This window comes from Phocoena phocoena, chromosome 11 (assembly GCF_963924675.1).
Source record: "Phocoena phocoena chromosome 11, mPhoPho1.1, whole genome shotgun sequence".
NCBI lineage: Eukaryota > Metazoa > Chordata > Mammalia > Artiodactyla > Phocoenidae > Phocoena > Phocoena phocoena.
In genome coordinates, this window is record NC_089229.1 from 78,232,885 (window position 1) to 78,256,349 (window position 23,465).

A 23,465-nucleotide genomic window follows, 5' to 3' on the forward strand; every position below is an offset into this window, starting at 1 on the left:
TCCTTTTAATTTGATAGAATTTGAAAAAGTCAGTTCCAATAACCAGTAAGGAGTGTATTTTGAACTTTTCCTGCAGGGTGAAGGAGGGGTAGTAAGTCATCCTTATCCTGTGCCATCCTTTCTTCCCTTCCAAGGCAGCTTCAGGTTTATACATAATGATTGTTTCCATTTCTGCTTGGGAAATATTGTTTTCAGTGCAAAATTACCAGCCTTTACACAGCCTTGACAAATTACCAGCAAAATCACCAGCCTTTAAGAAGGTCTCATGAGCACAGGTTCAAAACAACTTGGTTAATTGTACCAGATTAACAAGATGTCTTAGAAGCACAAAGATAATTAGAAAAAAACAAATTGAGAAAACTTGTAATGGGTAAAACAAAAAAATTTTTATATAATCTCATTCTAATATAAATGGTAGTTATTGTCTAGTAAGAGGATTACATGAGCTCATGTACTTTTTATAAGATTTTCGTTGATTTTTTAATGTTCTAATTTATTTATACAGGGAAAAGGAAAGAGCACTGGCAGTTTTAGCTTTTATTACAATTATTTAGATGAAACAGAGTCTCTACTTTCCCCTCCACACAGAAGTTCTCAGATTAAATTTGTATTTTCCATTTTCTCAGAAAATAACAATTTTAATGAAATGATCTTGGCTACAACCTACTTTGATAAAATAAAATTTTATTGTAGTATTGGTATGGTATGTTAACTGTGAGGACGAGAAAAGTAAGGTTAAATGTTTAGAAAGGTTAAGAGCAGAGAAAATTAGTCTATGTTTTTAATAGTAATATAGTAGTGGAGACGAACAATCCTTTTCTCCCTTTTAACCCCCAAAGAATGTTTTCATCTGTTGCTTGATCCTTAACAGAAGGCTTCTCCTCCCCATTAGAGAGCTACCCAACGCTTTTCTGTTGGGTAATAAGAAGTTGATCTCAGGTATTCAGAGAAATCATGTCTCATTTGTATCAGGCAAGACCATGTTCAGAGGAACATGGAAATTTAAATGAAGCCAACTAGGGAAGGGAATAAAATCCATGTACTGACCTGGCAAGATAATATACTTCTGTCTTGCAGCTATGATTTTCCTGCAGTATAAGGTCGGCCTTTTTAGTAAGTGTGACTATAATTCTGAAAATAATTCAGAAGTTAGGTCAATCCTCAATGCTTTTTTGACATCTGGGATTGAAAGGTATCTGAGGGACATTCTCAAAAAAGGTCACTCTGGTTCTTTCGGAAAGACATTTAATAGCTCTACAGGCATAATGGATCATAAGCATGCTAGTATTTGCTTTCCCAGTCAAATGTTTTCCTTTGTAGTTTGTGTTAATTGTACAACAAACACAGGATTTTTTGGGATAAATTTATGTAACATTTGTACAATTACCCCACTTTTTAATAACTGCATTTGTAGAAGGCTCTTTTTTGAGTCATGATAGATTTTATTCATAAGAAATCTATTTAAGGTTCTGTGGAGTCTGACTTTGGCCTGTGATGACTTATGGCTGCTTGAGAGCAAGACGTGGAAAATGACCTGTGTCCATCCTTCTGGCAATGGGGCTGCTCATGGATGATGTAAGATGCCATACATAGATTTTCTGTTGCCTTTGGTTTTTATGACTTTAAAAGGCAGAGGCTATTGTTATACTGTATTATACTTTCAGACCACCTGTGCAATGTTGAACAGCACCAAAATACATTTACAGCATTACTATTTTAGGAGATAATTACTATTTTGGGAAACAATGTCCCAATCTACACCCTATTTATGGATTTATATTTTCAAATGAGAGGGGATATCTGAGTGAACATAGTGTAATTTAAAAAAAAGTTTAAGGGTTTCCCTGGTGGCGCAGTGGTTGAGAGTCCGGCTGCCGATGCAGGGGACACGGGTTCGTGCCCCGGTCCGGGAGGATCCCACATGCCGCGGAGCGGCTGGGCCCGTGAGCCATGGCCTCTAAGCCTGCGCGTCCGGAGCCTGTGCTCCGCAACGGGAGAGGCCACAACAGTGAGAGGCCCACGTACCGCAAAAAAAAAAGAAGTTTAAGTTTTCTGATCTAGGTGGGATTGATTACAATCAGCTGAAATAAATAAATAAATTGGCTGCATCAACTCAAACCACAGTGCTAAATTAGGGTCCCATTTTACTATATTAGCCAGGCCTAATAATATGACTTGCTTTGTCTGGAGTCTCAGCATACAGCTGTAGCTTCTAACAAAATAATTCTCCTTAAATGTTGGTACATCCTAAATAGAGTGCTAGAGATTACAGCCAACTGCCATGTAACAGGTCAGTGCCTTTCAAAGTGTTATCCCCCAAGTGAACTGCATTGAAATCACTAGTATGCAAGAAGACCCAACGCAGCCATAAATAAATAAACAAACAAACAAACAAATAAATAAATAAAAGATAAATCACTAGTATGCATCTTAAAAATGTATATTCCTGGACCCCATTCCATCATCACCAAGTAAGAAATCACTGGGGCATGCCCAGGAGTTTGCATTTCACATAGTTTCATAGTTGATTTTAACTGAACCCAAGATGAGAACTTCTCTAGTTGGACTGTTAAATAACTGATGAACAATTCTGTATGACTCATTTCCCTTTTTAACTGCCCAGGGCAATTACAAGACATCAGTGGTTTTCAAACTGTGTTGGCATAAGAAAAATCTAGGGACCAATTAAAGATGATGTCCTTACTCCACCCTCAGAGACCTTGACTCAGTAGGTTTGATATGTAACCCAAGAATTGTATTTCTTAACCATCTCCACAGATAGGTCTGATGGTCCAGGTCCATACTTAGAGAAACAGTGACTCCAAAATTTCATGTCCATTTTAAAATTCTGGGCTTAAATTTCACCCTCTGGCTTGTAAACTCCTTGATTCTCTTATATCTCTTTATCCTTGACAGCACCCAGTTCATTGAAATGACTCAAATTTCGCTTGTTAAATTGAAATTAATTACTGTAAGAATAGTAATAGAACCATAAATGGGAGCTTGATTCCTGAAATTGGTTACCAGCTCTTTTGTATTGGTGGAATAAAAGATAGCAGGTAACTACTGCTGAAAGAAGACACAGTGTTCCCTTGGGTCCTCTGTATTAACTGCCAAGGTGGGAGGGGGCATGGAAAGGCTCAGAGCAGACTCTTTTCTTTTGTAATAATGACAAGACTAAATGACAGATGAAATGATGCAAATGGATCCTCAATAGATACCAGCCCTTCTGAAAGTTTTTTTTTTTTTTTGGATAAGACATTTATTAAAGGCAAGAAAAAATACGTGGAATAAAAATGAGCTAAAAAATAAAATTTCAAAAATTTTAGTGAAGGCCCACCAATAAAGAACTTAATATAATTATTTTAGATTCTAAGAGTTTATAATTTTCCTTCTCATATATTATTTAATGGCATAGGACTGAGATGGTAAAGCGTTGAATAACTACTTGCTATTTTTGAACACTCAGGACTGCTGCTTTTCCATTTTAGGAAACCATGTTCTTGACAGGAGGAAGACACATTTCTGTGGTCACTGAAAGATAACAGCTGTGAGGTGATCTAAGCATTTCAAACTGATAACAAAGCAATACATTTTTCTTGGAAGGTTTAGGAGTCTTCCATTGATTTGACATTATACAGGCAAGTATTTCTCTCTCTTTCAATTTATTTTTTAAACATGAGAGACTATTATGGCAATAGCTACTTATAGCTCAGAGGCAAGAGAGAAACTTTGAAAATCCTAAGTAAGAAAATTGACAGAAAGAGAACATTTTGGATTCAATAAACTCCTTAGGTATGACTTCTGTGGCCAGAGACTAAGACTGCATTTTTATTAGAAGCAGGAATTGGGCAAGGAGTGGAGGGCATGACATTTATATAATGCTTTTGAAACAATGTACAGGCCCTGCACTTGGACTTCTACAGTCAATTTGTTATCCACATGACCTAACTTGGGAGGCATCTAGGAGTCACTACCTCCTGACGGCTATTAAATGTAATCATTCCTTTCTAATCATGAGAGTCTTTGATCTTTATTCAGTTTACTGATTCCCTCTCTTCAAATATAATTGTATTATTTAGTCACAATAACCAACCAAAATTTGCTTAGTATTTTTATTTTGTGAAAAAAAAAGTTAGATCCCTTAAACTAAAGTGCAATCTCTATGGAATATCTGGCATCCCAATGAAAAAGAGAGCCTGTAACATTTATCATAGAAATTTTAGAGTGCTGAGTAAAAGCAAATCAACGAATTTTGCAGGTTAGCTCTTGAACAAGAAAGACATTAAGAAAGGCTATATATAATCTAAGTTGAGAACAATTAAATACAAATAAGTGCATGTAAATTAAGGCAAAAACCCATCATACCTAATGTAAAGATTCACAAAATTCACAAAACGTTAGGATTTTGCTAGTTCACTACTAACTTCCGTAAGATAATGAAGAATTAACCTAGAAGTTTTTACTGCTTTAGTGAGGACCACTCTATAGAACCATAAGGCAGTCTGGTGTAGTACTAGTTTGTCACATTTTTGCATACAGTAGGGTTGCTTGAGAAGTTGTTTAAAAAGACAAAAAACCCAGATGTACTGACCCTAGAGATTCTGACTGAGTTCTGACCTGAAGCTTGGCTGCCTGGAGTTTGTACAAGCTCTATAATGAGTCTGATACACACTGAAGGTGTGAACCATTGGTGTATTAGAAAGATCCCAGGCTCTTTGGAGTCAGGAAGGCCAGGGTCTGAGGCCTACTTCTGCCATTTACTAACTGTGTGACTGGGGTAAGTTACTCACCTCGTGGGGCCTCCGTGTCTTCATCTGCATATTTATCTAAAATGTCAATCAAAGGACTGTCTCATTCTGTGATCTCAGAGAACTAATAATTCAGCATGTATTCTGCTATTCTTTTTTTTCTACTTTTCTTTTTTTCCCACAGTTTTATTAAGAAATAATTGGAATACGTTACTGTATAAGCTTAAGAGGTACAGCATGATTTACATATATTGTGAAATGATTACCACAATAGGTTCAGCTAATATCCATCTTCTCATATAGATACAATAAAAAGAAAAGAATGAAAAAAAGGAAAAAATGTTCTCCTTGTGATAAGAACCCTTAGGAATTACTCTATTAACAACTGTCCTGTATATCATACCTATTCTGCTATTCTTGAAAACAATTTTGCATTTAACAAAATTATAGTTCACTTTACATAAGAATCTATAATAAATGCTAGAGGTGACACAGTTCATCATCTTGTTAATGCTCTGTTCCCATGCCAAACGCCTGCTTCACAGAGTTCTTTGAGAATAAGTACCTGGTTAAAGGAAGCAATTTCCTAAGGGTAGCAATGCAATTCAGTGGGGAAAACATGGGCATTGGAGATAAGAGAACTGCATTTACAGTCTGCTTTTTCACTACCTTGGTACTTCCTTGGATAGGTGACAACTTTCTTGGAGTAATTTCTCATCTGTGAGGTAGCAATAAGGCATACCACAGAGTTTTGTGAGGATTAAATAGGGTAATAAAAGTCAGATGCCTAGCATAGTGGCTACCACTTAGTATGTTTCTAATAATAGGAAAACTTCCTTTCTGCTTCCGCAGAAATACTCCATTTGCAAAAGCTGCTAATCAGACAGCTATGTGTGTATTTGTGCGTCATCCCAAGGTTTCTGATTATACCATGTGATCCTGATACCTCTGAAAACCGAATATATTCCAGAGTGTCGACTTAACAAAAAAATACACAGTGAGAGCTGCGAGTTAAGTTTTATTTGGGGCAAAATGAGGACTCCAGTCCAGTAGACAGCACCACAGATAGTTCTGACAAACTGCTGCAAAGAGGTAGGGGGGAAGTTCAGTATATATGTGATTTCGGTGAAGGGGGAGTACATGCAATCAAGCACATATATTTTTTTAAAACATCTTTATTGGAGTATAATTGCTTTACAATGGTGTGTTAGTTTCTGCTTTAAAATAAAGTGAATCAGTTATACATGTACATATGTTCCCATATCTCTTTCCTCTTGCGTCTCCCTCCCTCTCACCCTCCCTATCCCACCTCTCTAGGTGGTCACAAAGCACTAAGCTGATCTCCCTGTGCTATGTGGCTCCTTCCCACTAGCTATTTTACGTTTGGTAGTGTATATATGTCCATGCCACTCTCTCATTCTGTCCCAGCTTACCCTTCCCCCTCCCTGTATCCTCAAGTCCACCTCTAGTAGGTCTGCGTCTTTATTCCTGTCTTGCCCCTAGCTTCCTCATGACCATTTTTTATTTGTTTTTTAGATTCCATATATATGTGTCAGCATACGGTATTTATCTTTCTCTCTCTGACTTACTTCACTCTGCATGACAGACTCCAGGTCCATCCACCTCACCACAAAAAAATCAATTTCGTTTCTTTTTATGGCTGAGTAATATTGCATTGTATATATGTGCCACACCTTCTTTATCCATTCATCTGTCGATAGACACAATAGCTTCCATGTCCTGGCTATTGTAAATAGAGCTGAAATGAACACTGTGGTACATGACTCTTTTTGAATTATGGTTTTGTCAGGGTATATGCCCAGCAGTGGGATTGCTGGGTTGCATGGTAGTTCCATTTGTACATTTTCAAGGAACCTCCATAAGGTTTTCCCCAGTGGCTGCATCAATTTACAGTGTCACCAACAGTGCAAGAGGGATCCCCTTTCTCCATACCCTCTCCAGCATTTACTGTTTGTAGATTTTTTGATGATGGCCATTCTGACCAGTGTGAGATGATATCTCATTGTAGTTTTGATTTGAAATTCTCTAATGATCAGTGATGTTGAGCATCCTTTCATGTGTTTGTTGGCAATTGGTTTATCTTCTTTGGAGAACTGTCCACCAGGTCTTCTGCCCATTTTTGGATTGAGCCTTTTGTTCTCCTGATATTGAGCTGCATGAGCTACTGGTAAATATTGGAGATTAATCCCTTGTCAGTTGTTTCATTTGCAAATATTTTCTCCCATTCTGAGGGCTGTCTTTTCGTATTGTTTATGGTTTCCTTTGCTGTGCAAAAGCTTTTAAGTTTCATTAGGTCCCATCTGTTTATTTTTGTTATTATTTCCATTTCTCTAGGAGGTGGGTCAAAAAAGATCTTGCTGTGATTTATGCCATGGAGTGTTCTGCCTATGTTTTTCTCTAAGACTTTAATAGTGTCTGGCCTTACATTTAGGTCTTTAATCCATTTTGAGTTTATTTTTGTGTATGGTGTTACAGAGTGTTCTAATTTCATTCTTTTACATGTAGCTGTCCAGTTTTCCCAGCATCATGTACTGAAGAGGCTGTCTTTTCTCCACTGTATATTCTTGCCTCCTTTATCAAAGGTAAGGTGACCATATGTGCATGGGTTTATGTCTGGGCTTTCTATCCTGTTCCATTGATCTGTATTTCTTTTTTTTGCCAGTACCATACTGTCTTGATTACTGTAGCTTTGTAGTATAGTCTGAAGTCAGGGAGCCTGATTGCTCCAGCTCCATTTTTCTTTCTCAAGATTGCTTTGGCTATTCAGGGTCTTTTATGTTTCCATACAAATTGTGAGATTTTTTGTTCTAGTTTTGTGAAAAATGCCAGTGATAGTTTGATAGGGATTACATTGACTCTGTAGATTGCTTTGGGTGGTAGAGTTATTTTCACAATGTTGATTCTTCCAATCCAAGAACATTCTATATCTCTCCATCTATTTGTGTCATCTTTAATTTCTTTCATCAGTGTCTTATAATTCTCTACATACAGGTCTTTTGTCTCCTTAGGTAGGTTTATTCCTAGATATATTATTCTTTCTGTTGCAATGGTAAATGGGAGTGTTTTCTTAATTTCACTTTCAGATTTTTCATCATTAGTGTATAGGAATGTCAGAGATTTCTGTGCATTAATTTTGTATCCTGCTACTTTACCAAATTCATTGATTAGCTCTAGTAGTTTTCTGGTAGCATCTTTAGGATTCTATATGTATAGTATCATGTCATCTGCAGTGACAGCTTTACTTCTTTTCCGATTTGGATTCCTTTTATTTCTTTTTCTTCTCTGATTGATGTGGCTAAAACTTCCAAAGCTATGTTGAATAATAGTGGCGAGAGTGGACAACCTTGTCTTGTTCCTGATCTTAGTGGAAATGGTTTCAGTTTTTCACCACTGAGGACAATGTTGGCTGTGGGTTTGTCATATATGGCCTTTATTATGTTGAGGTGAGTTCCATCTATGCCTACTTTCTGGAGGGTTTTTATCATAAATGGGTGTTGAATTTTGTCAAAAGCTTTCTCTGCTTCTATTGAGATGATCATATGGTTTTTCTCCTTCAATTTGTTAATATGGTGTATCACATTGATTGATTTGCTTATATTGAAGAATCCTTGCATTCCTGGGATAAACCACACTTGATCATGGTGTATGATCCTTTTAATGTGTTGTTGGATTCTGTTTACCAGTATTTTGTTGAGGATTTTTGCATCTATGTTCATCAGTGATATTGGCCTGTAGTTTTCTTTCTTTGTGACATCTTTGTCTGGTTTTGGTATCAGGGTGATGGTGGCCTTGTAGAATGAGTTTGGGAATGTTCCCCCCTCTGCTATATTTTGGAAGAGTTTGAGAAGGATAGGTGTTAGCTCTTCTCTAAATGTTTGGTAGAATTCGCCTGTGAAGCCATCTGGTCCTGAGCTTTTGTTTGTTGGAAGAATTTTAATCACAGTTTCAATTTCAGTGCTTGTGATTGGTCTGTTCATATTTTCTATTTCTTTCTGGTTCAGTCTTGGAAGGCTGTGCATTTCTAAGAATTTGTCCATTTCTTTCAGGCTGTACATTTTATTGGCATAGAGTTACTTGTAGTAATCTCTCATGATCCTTTGTATTTCTGCAGTGTCAGTTGCTACTTCTCCTTTTTCATTTCTAATTCTATTGATTACAGTCTTCTCCTCTTTTTCTTGGTGAGTCTGGCTAATGGTTTATCAATTTTGTTTATCTTCTCAAAGAACCAGCCTTTAGTTTTATTGATCTTTGCTATCATTTCCTTCATTTCTGATGTGATACTTATTATTTCTTTCCTTCTGCTAACTTTGGGTTTTTTTTGTTCTTCTTTTTCTGATTGCTTTAGGTGTAAGGTTAAGTTGTTTATTTGAGATGTTTCTTGTTTCTTAAGGTAGGATTGTATTGCTATAAACTTCCCTTTTAGAACTGCTTTTGCTGCATCCCATGGGTTTGGGGTTGTTGTGTTTTCATTGTTATTTGCTTCTAGGTATTTTTTGATTTCCTCTTTGATTTCTTGAGTGATCTCTTGGTTATTAAGCAGTTTATTGTTTAGCCTCCAGGTGTTTGTATTTTTAACAGATTTTTTCCTGTAATTGATATCTAGTCTTACAGCACTGTGGTCGGAAAAGACACTTGATATGATTTCAATTTTCTTAAATTTACCAAGGCTTGATTTCTGACCCAAGATATGATCTATCCTGGAGAATGTTCCATGAGCACTTGAGAAGAAAGTGTATTCTGATGTTTTTGGATGGAATGTCCTATACATATCAATTAAGTCCATCTTGTTTAATGTATCATTAAAAGCTTGTGTGTCCTTATTTATTTTCATTTTGGATGATCTGTCCATTGGTGAAAGTGGGGTGTTAAAGTCCCCTACTATGAATGTGTTACTGTCGATTTCCCATTTTATGGCTGTCGGTATTTGCCTTATGTATTGAGGTGCTCCTATGTTGGGTGCATAAATATTTACAATTGTTATATCTTCTTCTTGGATCAATCCCTTGATTATGTAATGTCCTTCTTTGTCTCTTGTAACAGTCTGTTTTAAAGTCTATTTTGTCTGATATGAGAATTGCTACTCCAGCTTTCTTTTGTTTTCCATTTGTAAGGAATATCTTTTTCCATCCCCTCACTTTCATTCTGTATGTGTCCCTAGGTCTGAAGTGGGTCTCTTGTAGATAGCATATATACAGGTCTTGTTTTTGTATCCATTCAGCCAGTCTATGTCTTTTGTTTGGAGCATTTAATCCATTTTCATTTAAGGTAATTATTGATATGTATGTTCCTATTACCATTTTCTTAATCGTTTTCAGTTTGTTATTGTAGGCCTTTTCCTTCCCTTGTCTTCCTGCCTATTGAAGTTCCTTTAGCATTTGTTGTAAAGCTGGTTTCATGGTGCTGAATTCTCTTAGCTTTTGCTTGTCTGTAAAGGTTTAAATTTCTCTGTCAAATGTGAATGCGATCCTTGCTGGGTAGAGTAATCTTGGTTGTAGGTTTTTCCCATTCATCACTTTAAATATGTCCTGCCACTCCCTTCGAGCTTGGAGAGATTCTGCTGAAAGATCGGCTCTTAACCTTATGGGGATTCCCTTGTGTGCTATTTGTTGTCTTTCCCTTGCTGCTTTTAAAATTTTTTCTTTGTATTTAGTTTTTGATAGTTTGATTAATATGTGTCTTGGCATGTTTCTCCTTGGATTTATCCTGTATGGGACTCTCTGTGCTTCCTGGACTTGATTAACTATTTCCTTTCCCATATTAGGGAAGTTTTAAACTATAATCTCTTCAAATATTTTCTCAGTCCCTTTGTTTTTTTTCTTCTTCTTCTGGGACCCCTATAATTCGAATGTTGGTACATTTAATGTTGTCTCAGAGGTCTCTGAGACTGGCCTCAGTTCTTTCCATTTTTTTCTTTATTCTGCTGTGCAAATTTCTTTATTTCTTTATTATTTCTTTCTCTTTATTCTGCTGTGCAGAATTTCCACTATTTTATCTTCCAGATTACTTATCTGTTCTTCTGCCTCACTTATTCTGCTATTGACCCCTTCTAGAGAATTTGTAATTTCATTTATTGTGTTGTTTATCACTGTTTCTTTGGTCTTTAGTTCTTCTAGGTCCTTGTTAAATGTTTCTCGTATTTTCTCCATTCTATTTCAAAGATTTTGGATCATCTTTACTGTCATTATTCTGAATTCCTTTTCAGTTAGACTGCCTATTTCGTCTTCAGTTGTTTGGTCTGGTGGGTTTTTACCTTGCTCCTTCACCTGCTGTGTGTTTTTCTGTCTTCTCATTTTGCTTAACTTACTGTGTTTGGGGTCTCCTTTTCGCAGGGTGCAGGTTCATAGTTCCCATTGTTTTTTGGTGTCCCCAGTGGCTATGGTTGGTTCAGTGGGTTTTGTAGGCTTCCTGGTGGAGGGGACTAGTGCCTGTGTTTTGGTGGATGAGGCTGGACCTTGTCTTTCTGGTGGGCAGGTCCACGTCTGGTGGTGTGTTTTGGGGTATCTGTGGCCTTATTATGATTTTAGGCAGCCTCTCTGCTAATGGGTGGGAATGTGCTCCTGTCTTGCTAATTGTTTGGCATAGGGTGTCCAGCACTGTAGCTTGCTGGTCGTTGAGTGGAGCTGGGTCTTGGCATTGAGATGGAGATCACTGGAGATTTTCGCCGTTTGATATTATGTGGAGCTGGACCACATAATATTGGTCTTGTGGACATGATACTGGTCATGTGGACCAATGTCCTGAACTTGGCTCTCCCACTTCAGAGGCACAGCCCTGACACCTGGCTGGAGCACCAGCAGCCTGTCATCCACATGGTGCACAATAAAAGGGAGAAAAAGAAAGAAAGAAAGAAGAAGATAAAATAAAATAGATAAAGTTATTAATATAAAAAATAATTATTAAAAAATTTTTTTAAGTAATTAAAAAAAAAAGAATGAAAGAAGAGAGCAACCAAACCAAAAAACAAATACACCAATGATAACAAGCACTAAAAATTATACTAAAAAAACAAAGAAAAAAAAAAGGACAGAGAGAACCCTAGAACAAATGGTAAAAGCAAAGCAATACAGACAAAATCACACACAGAAGTGTACACATACACACTCACAAAAAGAGAAAAAGGGGAAAAGAAAAAAAATATATATATCATTGTTCCCAACGTCCACCTCCTGAATTTGGGATGATCCGTTGTCTATTCAGGTATTCCAGAGATAAAGGGTATATCAGGTTGATTGTGGAGATTTAATCCACTGCTCCTGAGGCTGCTGGGAGAGATTTCCCTTTCTCTTCTTTGTTCACACAGCTCCCAGGGTTCAGCTTTGGATTTAGCACCACGTCTGCATGTAGACATCTATTCTTCACTCATACAGGACAGGGTTAAAGGAGCAGCTGATTCGGGGGCTCTGGCTTATTCAGGCCAGGGGCTGGGGGGGTACGGTGTGTGGGGTGAGCCTGTGGTGGCAGAGGCTGGTGAGATGTTGCAGCAGCCTGAGGCTCACCGTGCATTCTCCCGGGGAAGTTGTCCCTGGATCACGGGACCCTGGCAGTGGTGGGCTGCACAGGCTCCCGGGAGGGGAGGTGTGGACAGTGATCTGTGCTCACACACAGGCTTCTTGGTGGCAGCAGCAGCAGGCTTAGTGTCTCATGCCCATCTCTGGGGTCACGCTGATAGCCGTGGCTCACGCCCGTCTTTGGAGCTCCTTTAAGCAGCACTCTTAATCCGCTCTCCTCGAGCACCAGGAAACAGAGGCAAGAAAAAGTCTCTTGCCTCTTCGGCAGGTCCAGACTTTTTCCCGGACTCCCTCCCGGCTAGCTGTGGTGCACTAGCCCGCGTCAGGCTGTGTTCACACAGCCAATTCCAGTCCTCTCCCTGGGATCTGACCTCCGAAGCCTGAGCCTCAGCTCCCAACCCCGCCCGCCCCGGCGGGTGAGTAGACAAGCCTCTTGGGCTGGTGAGTGCTGGTCGGCACCGATCCTCTGTGCAGGAATCTCTCCGCTTTGCCCTCCACACCCTCATTGCTGCATTATCCTTCGTGGCTCCGAAGCTTACCCCGTCTGCCACCCATGGTCTCCGCCCGCGAAGGGGCTTCTAGTGTGTGGAAACCTTTCCTCCTTCACAGCTCCCTCCCAGTGGTGCAGGTCCCATCCCTATTCTTTTGTCTCTGTTTATTCTTTTCTTTTGCCCTACCCAGGTACTTGGGGGAGTTTCTTGCCTTTTGGGAGGTCTGAGGTCTTCTGCCAGCACTCAGTTGGTGTTCTGTAGGAGTTGTTCCACATGTAGATGTAATTCTGATGTATTTGTGGGGAGGAAGGTGATATCTGCATCTTACTCTTCTGCCATCTTGAAGCTCCCCTTCAAGCACATATTTTTTGTAGAAGGTTTCTGCTGGTCATGAGGAACAGATGTCACCATGAAGGATTTTAGTGTTTTTCTAGATATGAGGAGATACAAGAATTGGGCTCATAAAATCAACTCCTGAAAATATCTAACTATCTGAAGACCTGTTCTGCCAGTTTTTCCCAGAGCACAGAGAGCCTCATTTCAGCTCTCCACCCTGAACACCTTTCAGGCAGGTGTTGAAAGTCAGCAGCTGCAGCAGCACATGATTTAATCCGTGTAGAGGGAGCTGGCAAGTGCCAGTGGCGAGTGCCAATTAGTTGACAAGAGTCATGTTGAATCCTGTGGTTTGGTGACGTTTTTGAAGGAAATCAGTACAGGCAATGTGAAGCTTTTGAGAAAAAGACTTGATGTGATTGGAAGAAATTTAAAAAGAAGGAAAGAAGTTGGACATGTGAAATCATGCCAGGGATTGAATTAACTAGTGAATGGTACTGTAAAAGAAAACAAGAGATTGAGAAATAAACTGTTTCTGTTTCTGGGACTTTAAAGAATATCCCCAGGACAAAATCAATTTTAAAAGTTTTTTTGTTTGTTTTTTTTTCTTAAAAGGAAGGAAATGGCCCATAGGGGAGAGGCTTAACATGCTTCAACTAATCTGAGTTGAGTATCTGTCAAACTGAGAATCAGTTATACTCTTTCAAAAGTGTGTTTGTTAATCATGGGAAATTTTAATTCCTGGCAATAGTCCCTCAAGTTGTCTCAAGTTTATAAAAGCCTCTTGCTTTTCTGTGGGATCATTAGTTTCTTAGGAAAAGTAAAAAGTGGTAATGGAACAAAACTGACTTTGGGAATTTAAAATACAAACTTCTGGTTCTAATTGCCTTTGCCTTATATGGAGATTTAACAGAATTATTAATATCAATCAGAAATTCATCTTTTTTTGGAAGTTGTGGACAAGCAGCTTTTACACAGGGTAGCCTGAACCAAACATGAAAATGCTTTTCTTCCTTATAAAAGAGTCTACGAAGGGCTTCCCTGGTGGCGCAGTGGTTGAGAGTCCGCCTGTCAATGCAGGGAACACGGGTTTGTGCCCCGGTCTGGGAGGATCCTACGTGCCACGGAGCGGCTGGGCCCGTGAGCCATGGCTGCTGAGCCTGCGCGTCCGGAGCCTGTGCTCTGCGACGGGAGGGGCCACAACGGTGAGAGGCCCGCGTACCGCAAAAAAAGAAAGAAAAAAAAAAAGTCTATGAAAATTAACAATGAACTTTTACATAAAATGAATAACTTTTCTGTTGGGTGCTTCTTAATACTCCAGTGATGTCAAAGTGTTGGCCTTTTCTTTGCCGGTGTTACTTAGTTGAAAGTTAATTTGTTTAAACGCATTATTTTTCCTCTTAGGGATCTAATGTCTTCTAAAAACTACCAAACAGTGATAGTCTTGCAAAATGATTCAACAAACTATTTCATAAAATGTTGCTATCTTCTATTGTCTTAAATCTAATCAGTTCTATGAACTGAGGGCCCCGTGTGTGACCCTGCATGATTCATTACCCCAAACTCTCCCGGGTATTTCAAAGTTGATTTATCTCAGGAGCAGCTGAGAGCTTATTGAGTAATTCACATTTTTCCAGAGAAGTTGACTTAAAATATCCAGTGCAACCTGCCAAGCTCTGCCTTTGTTTATAAATCTGCTTCCGGGTGACATCATACAGGATGGTCCCTCCCTGGAAGCCTTGAATTTTGCCTGGTCTTCTCAGATGCTGCATTCTAAACCCAGCACAATCTATTGTAACCCTTTCCTTACCTGATTACTCTAGTTTAAGAGGGAATGCCTAACCATTTCTTGTATTCTCTCAATGAATTTTTTTTTTTTTTTAGATTCTGATCTCAGTCTTAATTAACTACCTCACTCAATATAAATTCAACTACTTGTGGTTTTATTTTTCAGGTATGGATATTGTCTTCTTGATGTTTTCTTAAAGAGTTATTCAGAGTAGATTATGACCAACTTAAGAACCTAAATGGATATAAATAGGACATGACTGTTGTCAAAAGGAACACATCTTTAAAGCACTGAAGAGTCTCAAAATGCTGTCAACACTTTGAGCTTCATAACTGAATGATTTATTTGTAACTAATTATCTCTTGTCATGGGGAAGAATCATGTCTTTAAGCAAAGCCGCATTTTAGATAGCAAAATAAATATCAATTTCACCACTGAAAATTGTTTCTGCTACCTAGAAAGCTTGTTGGTTCATACTTAAATGAGCACATTTTTCATAATAAGAGACCAAGCAGTCAGCTTGGGATGCCTGGGGACCCACAAGTGGGTCTGCGGTTAGCATGTTCACATGTCAACATGGGAAATTTGGCTTATTCTCCGTAGAAACTTCTCAGATTTTGTGAAAGAAATTAGGAGAGTTTTCTTAAAAACGATTTTATAGACTTAGAATCATATTTCTTTCTCTTTTTTTTTGAGTCTTACTTTTATTTTATTTTTTTAACATCTTTATTGGAGTATAATTGCTTTACAATGTTGCATTAGTTTCTGCTGTATAACACAGTGAATCGGCTATATGTATACATATACCCCATATTTCCTCCCTCTTGCGTCTCCCTCCCACCCTCCCTATCCCACCCCTCTAGGTGGTCACAAAGCACCTAGCTGATCTCCCTGTGCTATGCAGCTGCTTCCCACTAGCTATCTATTTTACATTTAGTAGTGTATATATGTCAATGCTACTCTCTCACTTCAGTCAAACTACTTAATTCTGATAAAGTTTCTAAACTAAAAGTAAACAACTTATATCTGATGACATAATTTTGGAAATTCGTGATTGCTTTGCTGCCTTATTTATTTACTATCTTAAAAAGTGGGCTTTTTCTCCCACTATAAAAATAAACATCTTCATTGTAATTGCATTTAGAAAATTCTTTTGGAAAAAGATTATTGTTCTGGCTGTTCACTACAAAAGACAGTGGTTTTTTTACTTAACGTTAAAAGTAAACATGTTCAATAAATATATTTGCACATTATTTATGTATGTCTCTGGTTGTTTTCTTAGAGTGCCACCTTAATTATCTTTGTGAGAATGTCCTCAAGGATCTGCCATTAATTCAGATACATTTCCCTCAATTGATATGTTCCTTTAAGTGGTCTGAACATACTTAAGGATCTTAGCATATGTGAGGAAATTGATCCTCTGTTCTGATTCTTGAGTCCCAATTCTATGTGGCCAAAGGATTAAAAATAACCTTCTTTCCAAAGCATTTCCTACTTAATTGTCTCTCTCTGAAGGCATGGAAACAGGAAGTGAGAGGTAGTTGCTGTCCATACCGTGAAAGGAAAGGAATGAAGCTGATGAACGAATTTTGATAGATAGATATCAATAGAACAGATGTTCTCTTGATCATATTTCCTGGGGACACAGTGGGAATCAAAGGCAAACTGGTAACATTTTTATTCATTATGTTTTAAAGAAAGTTTCCAAGCCTCCTATACCTGATACCATTAATCTACCTTCAAGCACACTGTATTACTTAAGGTGGATTAGAATTCATGCATTGTTTTGTGTGACAGGAGGCAAGTACCGACTAAAAGTAATACCAGACCCTTCTTAGGAATAAGGCTTGGAGGCATTTAAATCACTCTGTCATGTCAAAATAAAGTTCAATGGCAGAATCTAGACTGGATCTTGATTCATATAAGATATTTAATAAATATTTGTAGAATCAGAGGCCTTCCAGAGGAAACTCTAACCCAAACAGGAAAGCTCTTCTGAGTAAGAACCTAGGGTGAGAGTGGTCATACAACAGAAGTAAAGACTGGCTTAAAGAACTGGAGTACATTAAACTTGTTTATTGAACAAATTTGGTTGATTACCTACAAAGTGTCAAGCACTGTGTCAGATGTGGAAGACACAGTGGGAACACACGAAGGAAATAACAAAAAGGCTTTAGTTTAAAAAATTAAAGGGAAAAAATTGGGATAATAAATGTGTTATTGGTTTCAGCAAATCAAATACTTTTGAGCAAATGGTGTATTATTTGACAAACCTGAGACTCTTCTCACTGAATCTGAAATTAGGAAAGCATCAAAGCAGACAGAATTACTATGAAACCAAAGATGTCTGGGTATATTCCTTTAAGTATAACCCTGTGTTGGACAGTTGGTTGTGGGGACCTACATGTTTGGAATAACCGACTTGCACCGTTTCCCTCTAAATTCTAACCAAATCGAGGAAAGCTAGACTTCATATGGAATAGTTTCACTTTTAAAGGAAACGTTGCAAAAATATTAAACTATATCATTCTCTTTTTATGAAGAAGCCCAGGCCCTGTCTTTCTATCTGACCACATAAGTCAAAATTTATGGAAGTATAATTAATCCCTTTGCTGCAAAAACCAGAAATAGAGACTAAAGAAGAAATGTCTATATTTCAATGTCTTGAGCATTTTGGTGCTATAGTAATTGTTCCCTTTTAAAATACTCATTTAAACATATCTTCAATAGTGTTACTGTAATAGCAAAGTTTCTTTGATGAAAAGGAAAAATTTTTAATGACAAAAGAAAAATACTGTTTATTCTGAGGTTGAATTTAGGAACTCATGTGAAGGAAGGCTTAGCAAAGGGGTAGATAGGTGAGACTGACTGCTCGTACGAAGCTAATTTTGTATGCTGGATTTGATTCTATTAGGGCTATCTTTTTTTTTTTTAAACATCTTTATTGGAGTATAATTGCTTTACAATGGTATGTTAGTTTCTGCTTTATAACAAAGTGAATCAGCTATACATATAGATATATCCCCATATCCCCTCCCTCTTGTGCCTACCTCCCACCCTCCCTATCCCACGCCTCTAGGTGGTCACAAATCACCGAGCTGATCTCCCTGTGCTATGCAGCTGCTTCCCACTAGCTATCGGTTTTACATTTGGTAGTGTATATATGTCCATGCCACTCTCACTTCGTCCCAGCTTACCCTTCCCCCTCCCCATGTCCTCAAGTCCATTCTCTACGTCCGCATCTTTATTCCTGTCCTGCCCCTAGGTTCTTCAGAACCATTTTTTAAATTTATTTTTAGATTCCATATATATGTGTTAGCATACGGTATTTGTTTTTCTCCTTCTGCCTTCCTTCATTCTGTATGACAGACTCTAGGTCAATCCACCTCACTACAAACAACTCAGTTTCATTTCTTTTATGGCTGAGTAATACTCCACTGTATATATGTGCTACATCTTCTTTATCCATTCATCTGTCAATGGACACTTAGGTTGCTTCCATGTCCTGGCTATTGTAAACAGAGCTGCGATGAACATTGTGGTACATGACTTCTTGAATTATGGTTTTCTCAGGGTATATGGCCAGTAGTGGGATTGCTGGGTCGTATGGTAGTTCTATTTTTAGTTTTTTAAGGAACCTCCATACTGTTCTCCATAGTGGCTGTATCAATTTACATTCCCACCAACAGTGCAAGAGGGTTCCCTTTTCTCCACACCCTTTCCAGCATTTATTGTTTGTAGATTTTTTGATGATGGCCATTCTGACTGGTGTGAGGTGCTACCTCATTGTAGTTTTGATTTGCATTTCTCTAATGATTAGTGATATTGAGCATCCTTTCATGTATTTGTTGGCCATCTGTATATCTTCTTTGGAGAAATGTCTATTTAGGTCTTCAGACCATTTTTGGATTGCGTTGTTTGTTTTTTGATATTGAGCTGCATGAGCTGCTGGTAAATTTTGGAGATTAATCCTTTGTCAATTGCTTTATTTGCAAATATTTTCCCCCATTCTGAGGGTTGTTTTTTGTCTAGTTTATGCTTTTCTTTGCTGTGCAAAAGCTTTTAAGTTTCATTAGGTCCCATTTGTTTATTTTTCTTTTTATTTCCATTTCTCTAGGAGGTGGGTCAAAAAGGATCTTGCTGTGATTTATGTCATAGAGTGTGCTGCCTATGTTTTCCCCTAAGAGTTTTATAGTGTCTGGCCTTACATTTAGGTCTTTAATCCATTTTGAGTTTATTTTTGTGTATGATGTTTGGGAGTGTTCTAATTTCATTATTTTACATGTAGCTGTCCAGTTTTCCCAGCAGGAGAAGAATTTTTAAAACTATAACTGGAGGACAGCTGCTGACTAGAAATGTAAAGTCCTGAGCATCCAGGAATTTAGCAAATGGCTGCTGACTGCAGTTTTCTTGGTTTTAAGATACCACCAAGCTCCAGTTTAGTTACCTCTGCATTGGAGATGACAAATTTATGGGTATGTTTTGGATTAGATAAAATACAAAGCTGATTATTTTATATTTTACATTAATAAAACTCAGAGAAATTTTATTTTGCCTTTTTAACCCATATGTCAGCTTGGGTCTCCCTATAAACTTAATTAAATTATGATTGATTATATCCTTAATTTAAGATTCTCTGTAAGATTATTGAGAATTTCCAGGCGGCCAGTGATTGGCTTAGACCTGAAGTTTCTGAACAAATCAGTACATGGCATACCTCAGGCCACAGAGGTTGGTTCAGAAGTTGATATATAACCTAACCCAGGCTGATGAGATGTAAAGAAAATTTTGCTGAGGGTTTCCAGAAAATAAGTTTCATCGATCTTGGAAGAGAGCTTCAGGGAGAGCCAGCTCTCCTCATCCAAAGATTGCCATAAATGTATGTGAGCAAGATATTATTATCCCATTTTACAGATAAGGAAACTGAGGCTCAGTAGAGTATGTATCTTGCCCACTGTCCCATGGCTAATAACTAGCAGTGCTGAGATTCAAACCCAGGTCAATCTACCTCTGAAGCCCATGCTCTTAAGCACCATCTGATAGCAACAGATAGCTCCCAGGTGATATTGATGCTGCTGGTTGGGAGACCACAGTTTAAGGACCACTGTTTATAAAAGTCAACAGCTGACAGTTGTAAACAGCCCAATAGTGGAAACAGGTAGAGATTTGCAAGCCAGTTTCACAAATAAGTTATTTATAGTATAATCAAGATTTCCATACCAAAAGAATTATTGCTGTGTTATCAAATACAATGCATTGAATATAACTATAGGCGAAAATTATGCTGACCACAAGACTCTCTGCCAAAATATTTATCTAGAAATTCATAAGCTGGCTACAAAGCTAAAGAGGCATGTCTCCTACATGATGAAAACAGTCCATTAGGGATGTATAACTGAGCAAGCTGTATGAAGAAGGATCTGAGAGTTTCTTCTCAATTTTGGTTTTATGCCACATCAGCCTTTTTTTTCTTATTCTTAAGAACCATTACTTACAATGCAGGCAGTGTAGGGTATAGGCAAGTGTGCTTGCCTTAGAGCCAGACTTGGGGGGTGGGTGTCTGAAGTCTGACTCTCTCATTTACTAACTGGGTGACCTTTGGAAAGTTAACACTTCTGGTCTCATTTATCCATCTGTAAAATTTGGATATTAATTCTTACTTCACAGGGTTGTTGAAAAATCAATGAGGTAAGGCTCATTTGAATAGTGTCTGCCATGTACTAAGTACCCAGTAAGTGCCAGCTATTATTATTTGTCCCACTGCTGAGTTAAGCTATGAGATACAGGAGAGGCTTTTGTGATTCTCCTGATGATGGTTTATACCAAAATCTCATGCTGGTGCCAGAAGATAAAATGTAATCATCAAGCTTACGGGGTGTCTATAATGTGCTGTGCTATCAGATACACAACTCCATTAGATGTTAGCATGCCTAAACACTGGAAAGGAGACTTTGTAAAAAAAATGTCTTATTTAAATCTTCTTTTTGCCAACCCTAAGTGACCTTGTACTTTCCAAAGGAGTCTATGAACAAGACACGTACATTTAAATTAATTCCCATGGCAATCCTAGGAGGTCATTGTTGTTATTATTCTAAACATTGCAAGCTGGAGGGTAAGAGGTATAAAGTGACAAAAGATTGATAATATGTTTGAGATGAACGCCTTCAAATTTATAAATTAAGACATGAGATGACATTCATATTTTGGGGGGAGGGGAGTGAGAAAGTTTGATACCCAAATGCTCATTCACACATATGTTTCATTTTCCCTTTGAAGAACTTACAGGATAATAGAAATATAATGGAATAATAGAGATATCAAGTTATCATAGATAAAGTATACAACTTGTGGCTTTTAGACAACTGAAAGTATTACTACATGGCTACTTAGTAATCACATCTGTTTATAATATGATATGATGTAATATGCAATATGCTATCTAAAAATTTGGAGGAAAGCTACCTTAAATTTAAATGAAAATTAGGGAAGAGTTTGGATGACCTCATGATAGATTTCAAGCCTGGCGAGTCCACTCTGCGAGCTTTAGCATTTTGATTCTTACTCAGTAATTTGTAGAATATAGATTACCTGCTCACCTGTTCTGGACAGGGTCTAAGCACTCTTTCCCCTCTTATGGGAAAACACCACAGATTTCCATGAGCTGCTCCTTGCTATCTTGTTTTGTCTCCTTTCCTCTACATGCCCAGATATCCTGGCCCCCACCTGCAGTTTGGGGCTATAAGGGAACATTGTAATGAGTCATCATGCCCTAAGGCTCTTCCCATAAGGCATACCTTACTATTTAGGATCTGGAAAACCCTCTGCTGCAGGGTCTGGCCAGCCTTGGGCCTCACAAGGATGTAAATGACTCTCAGGTCTGGGCTGGTGCGAAATAGCTTCTCCATCAACACTTTGCCCAAGAAGCCTGTGGCCCCAGTAATGAGAATGGACTTGCCACCATAGAAATCTGCGATCATGGACATGGCTCTTCCCTTTGTCTTTTATAGCTTCGGAAAGAGGTTCCTGAAAAGAAAGAAAAATAACAAAAGATTACATTCTCAGTCGTGCTAAAATGCAGTCATTTAAAATGTTGCTGGTATTTCCAGGAGCTTTGAATGCAGGAAAAGTTCAGACAGAGTGATAGCATCATGGTTTATTGGCAACACAATTCATTTCAATCAATATTTACTGAGATTTCTCTCCCTGCTAGACGTTATGCCAGGAACTGTGGACAAGAAATGAGTAAGACATGGTTCCTGCTCTCAAGGAATTGCTTGTAGTCTGATGGAGGAGAAAGATACCTAGAGACCATGAAATATAATATGGTAATGCTAAAACCAAAGAAAGCACAGAGGAAGGGTGCATAGCAGGATCTGGAAATTTCAGGAAGGCCCCTATAGGTGGTGACACCTGCGGTCAAACTTGAAAAGAGATAAGGGCTGAGGTAAGGGCATTCCAGGCCAAAGAAAGATCAAAAGCAAAGGTCCAACGTGTGGTGTGGGATGCTGTATGGGGGAATAATACAAAGAATTCAGTGTTATGAGAATGTAAACGATAAGGTTGGGAATAGCCCCAAATCTGTGAAACCAAAGATTAGAACAGGATCAAATTTTTAAAATTATGATGTAATTAGTATTTCAGTTGCAGTTTTATTCAGAGAAAATCATTTCCAAGAGCAGATCTGGTGGTGGAAAGTCAGATGCAGCACTTGGATGCTGTGACTTCCAAGAAAAAACACCCCATGCAACATGAAGTGTTTTGTCTTTAAGCCTGGCCTCAAGATTGTTGATTGGAAGCCGCGGAGCTTTGGAGGAGGCAAGGCCATAGTGTGGGAGCAGACTTTCCTTTCTGTCACTGACTTTGCTGCCTGCAGCAAGTCTTTGGCTGTCTTTGTGGATGGGATTTGGGTGGATCTTGCAGAACACAACTCCAGGGACCAGCCCTGACATCAGAGCTTGAAAGAAGAACAAAAAAAAAAAAGTGAAAAAGCCAACACCCTGCCTTTTTCACTCCAGTCAAGTCAACTCCAGGGACTACTTAACAAAAAATGATTTTTCAAAGTCCTGATGTATAAATTAATTATAATTTATAGTTTAAAATTATAGTCATAATTTATACTTTGAGTATCTTGAGGCTACGTTCTTGGGCAGAACTCTTTGCCTTTGGAGGATTCATTCATTCATGGATTTACTCAACAAATAATTCTGCGCACTTGCCATGCCAGACTCTATGCTAAGTTCTGAAGGTAAACGGTTGAATAAGACAAACAGATCTTTGCTGCCACTCTAGAAGAAGAGGCCAGTGATACACACATAAGTAAATACATAATCAAGTTAAGTACAACTGTTACAAATGTAAATAAAACAGGGATCAACGACACAAATCACAATTATCAGTGCTATACGCTAGGAAGTACTATGGGTTTCAGCTGTTAGCTATTTTCATTGGTTGTTTAAATCCCTTTTATTAAGGATTGATGTGAGAAATATTATTTTGAAGAACACATTTGGACCTTGTGCAAAAGAGCAATGAAAGATATGTTTTGTCATGTTATATAATGTTACTCACATTA

General features: G+C 38.2%; 1 protein-coding gene across 1 annotated transcript in view; it reads right to left on the bottom strand.

Moving 5' to 3' along the window:
- Positions 1-21,886, bottom strand: part of FAR2 (fatty acyl-CoA reductase 2) — a 51,487-nt gene extending 29,601 nt beyond the window's left edge. The window contains exon 1 of the mRNA XM_065887185.1: positions 21,688-21,886. Coding sequence (XP_065743257.1) covers positions 21,688-21,876 — 189 coding nt within the window. The 5' untranslated portion in view covers positions 21,877-21,886. The remainder of the gene's footprint in view (positions 1-21,687) is intronic.
- Positions 21,887-23,465: the final 1,579 nt, after the last annotated feature.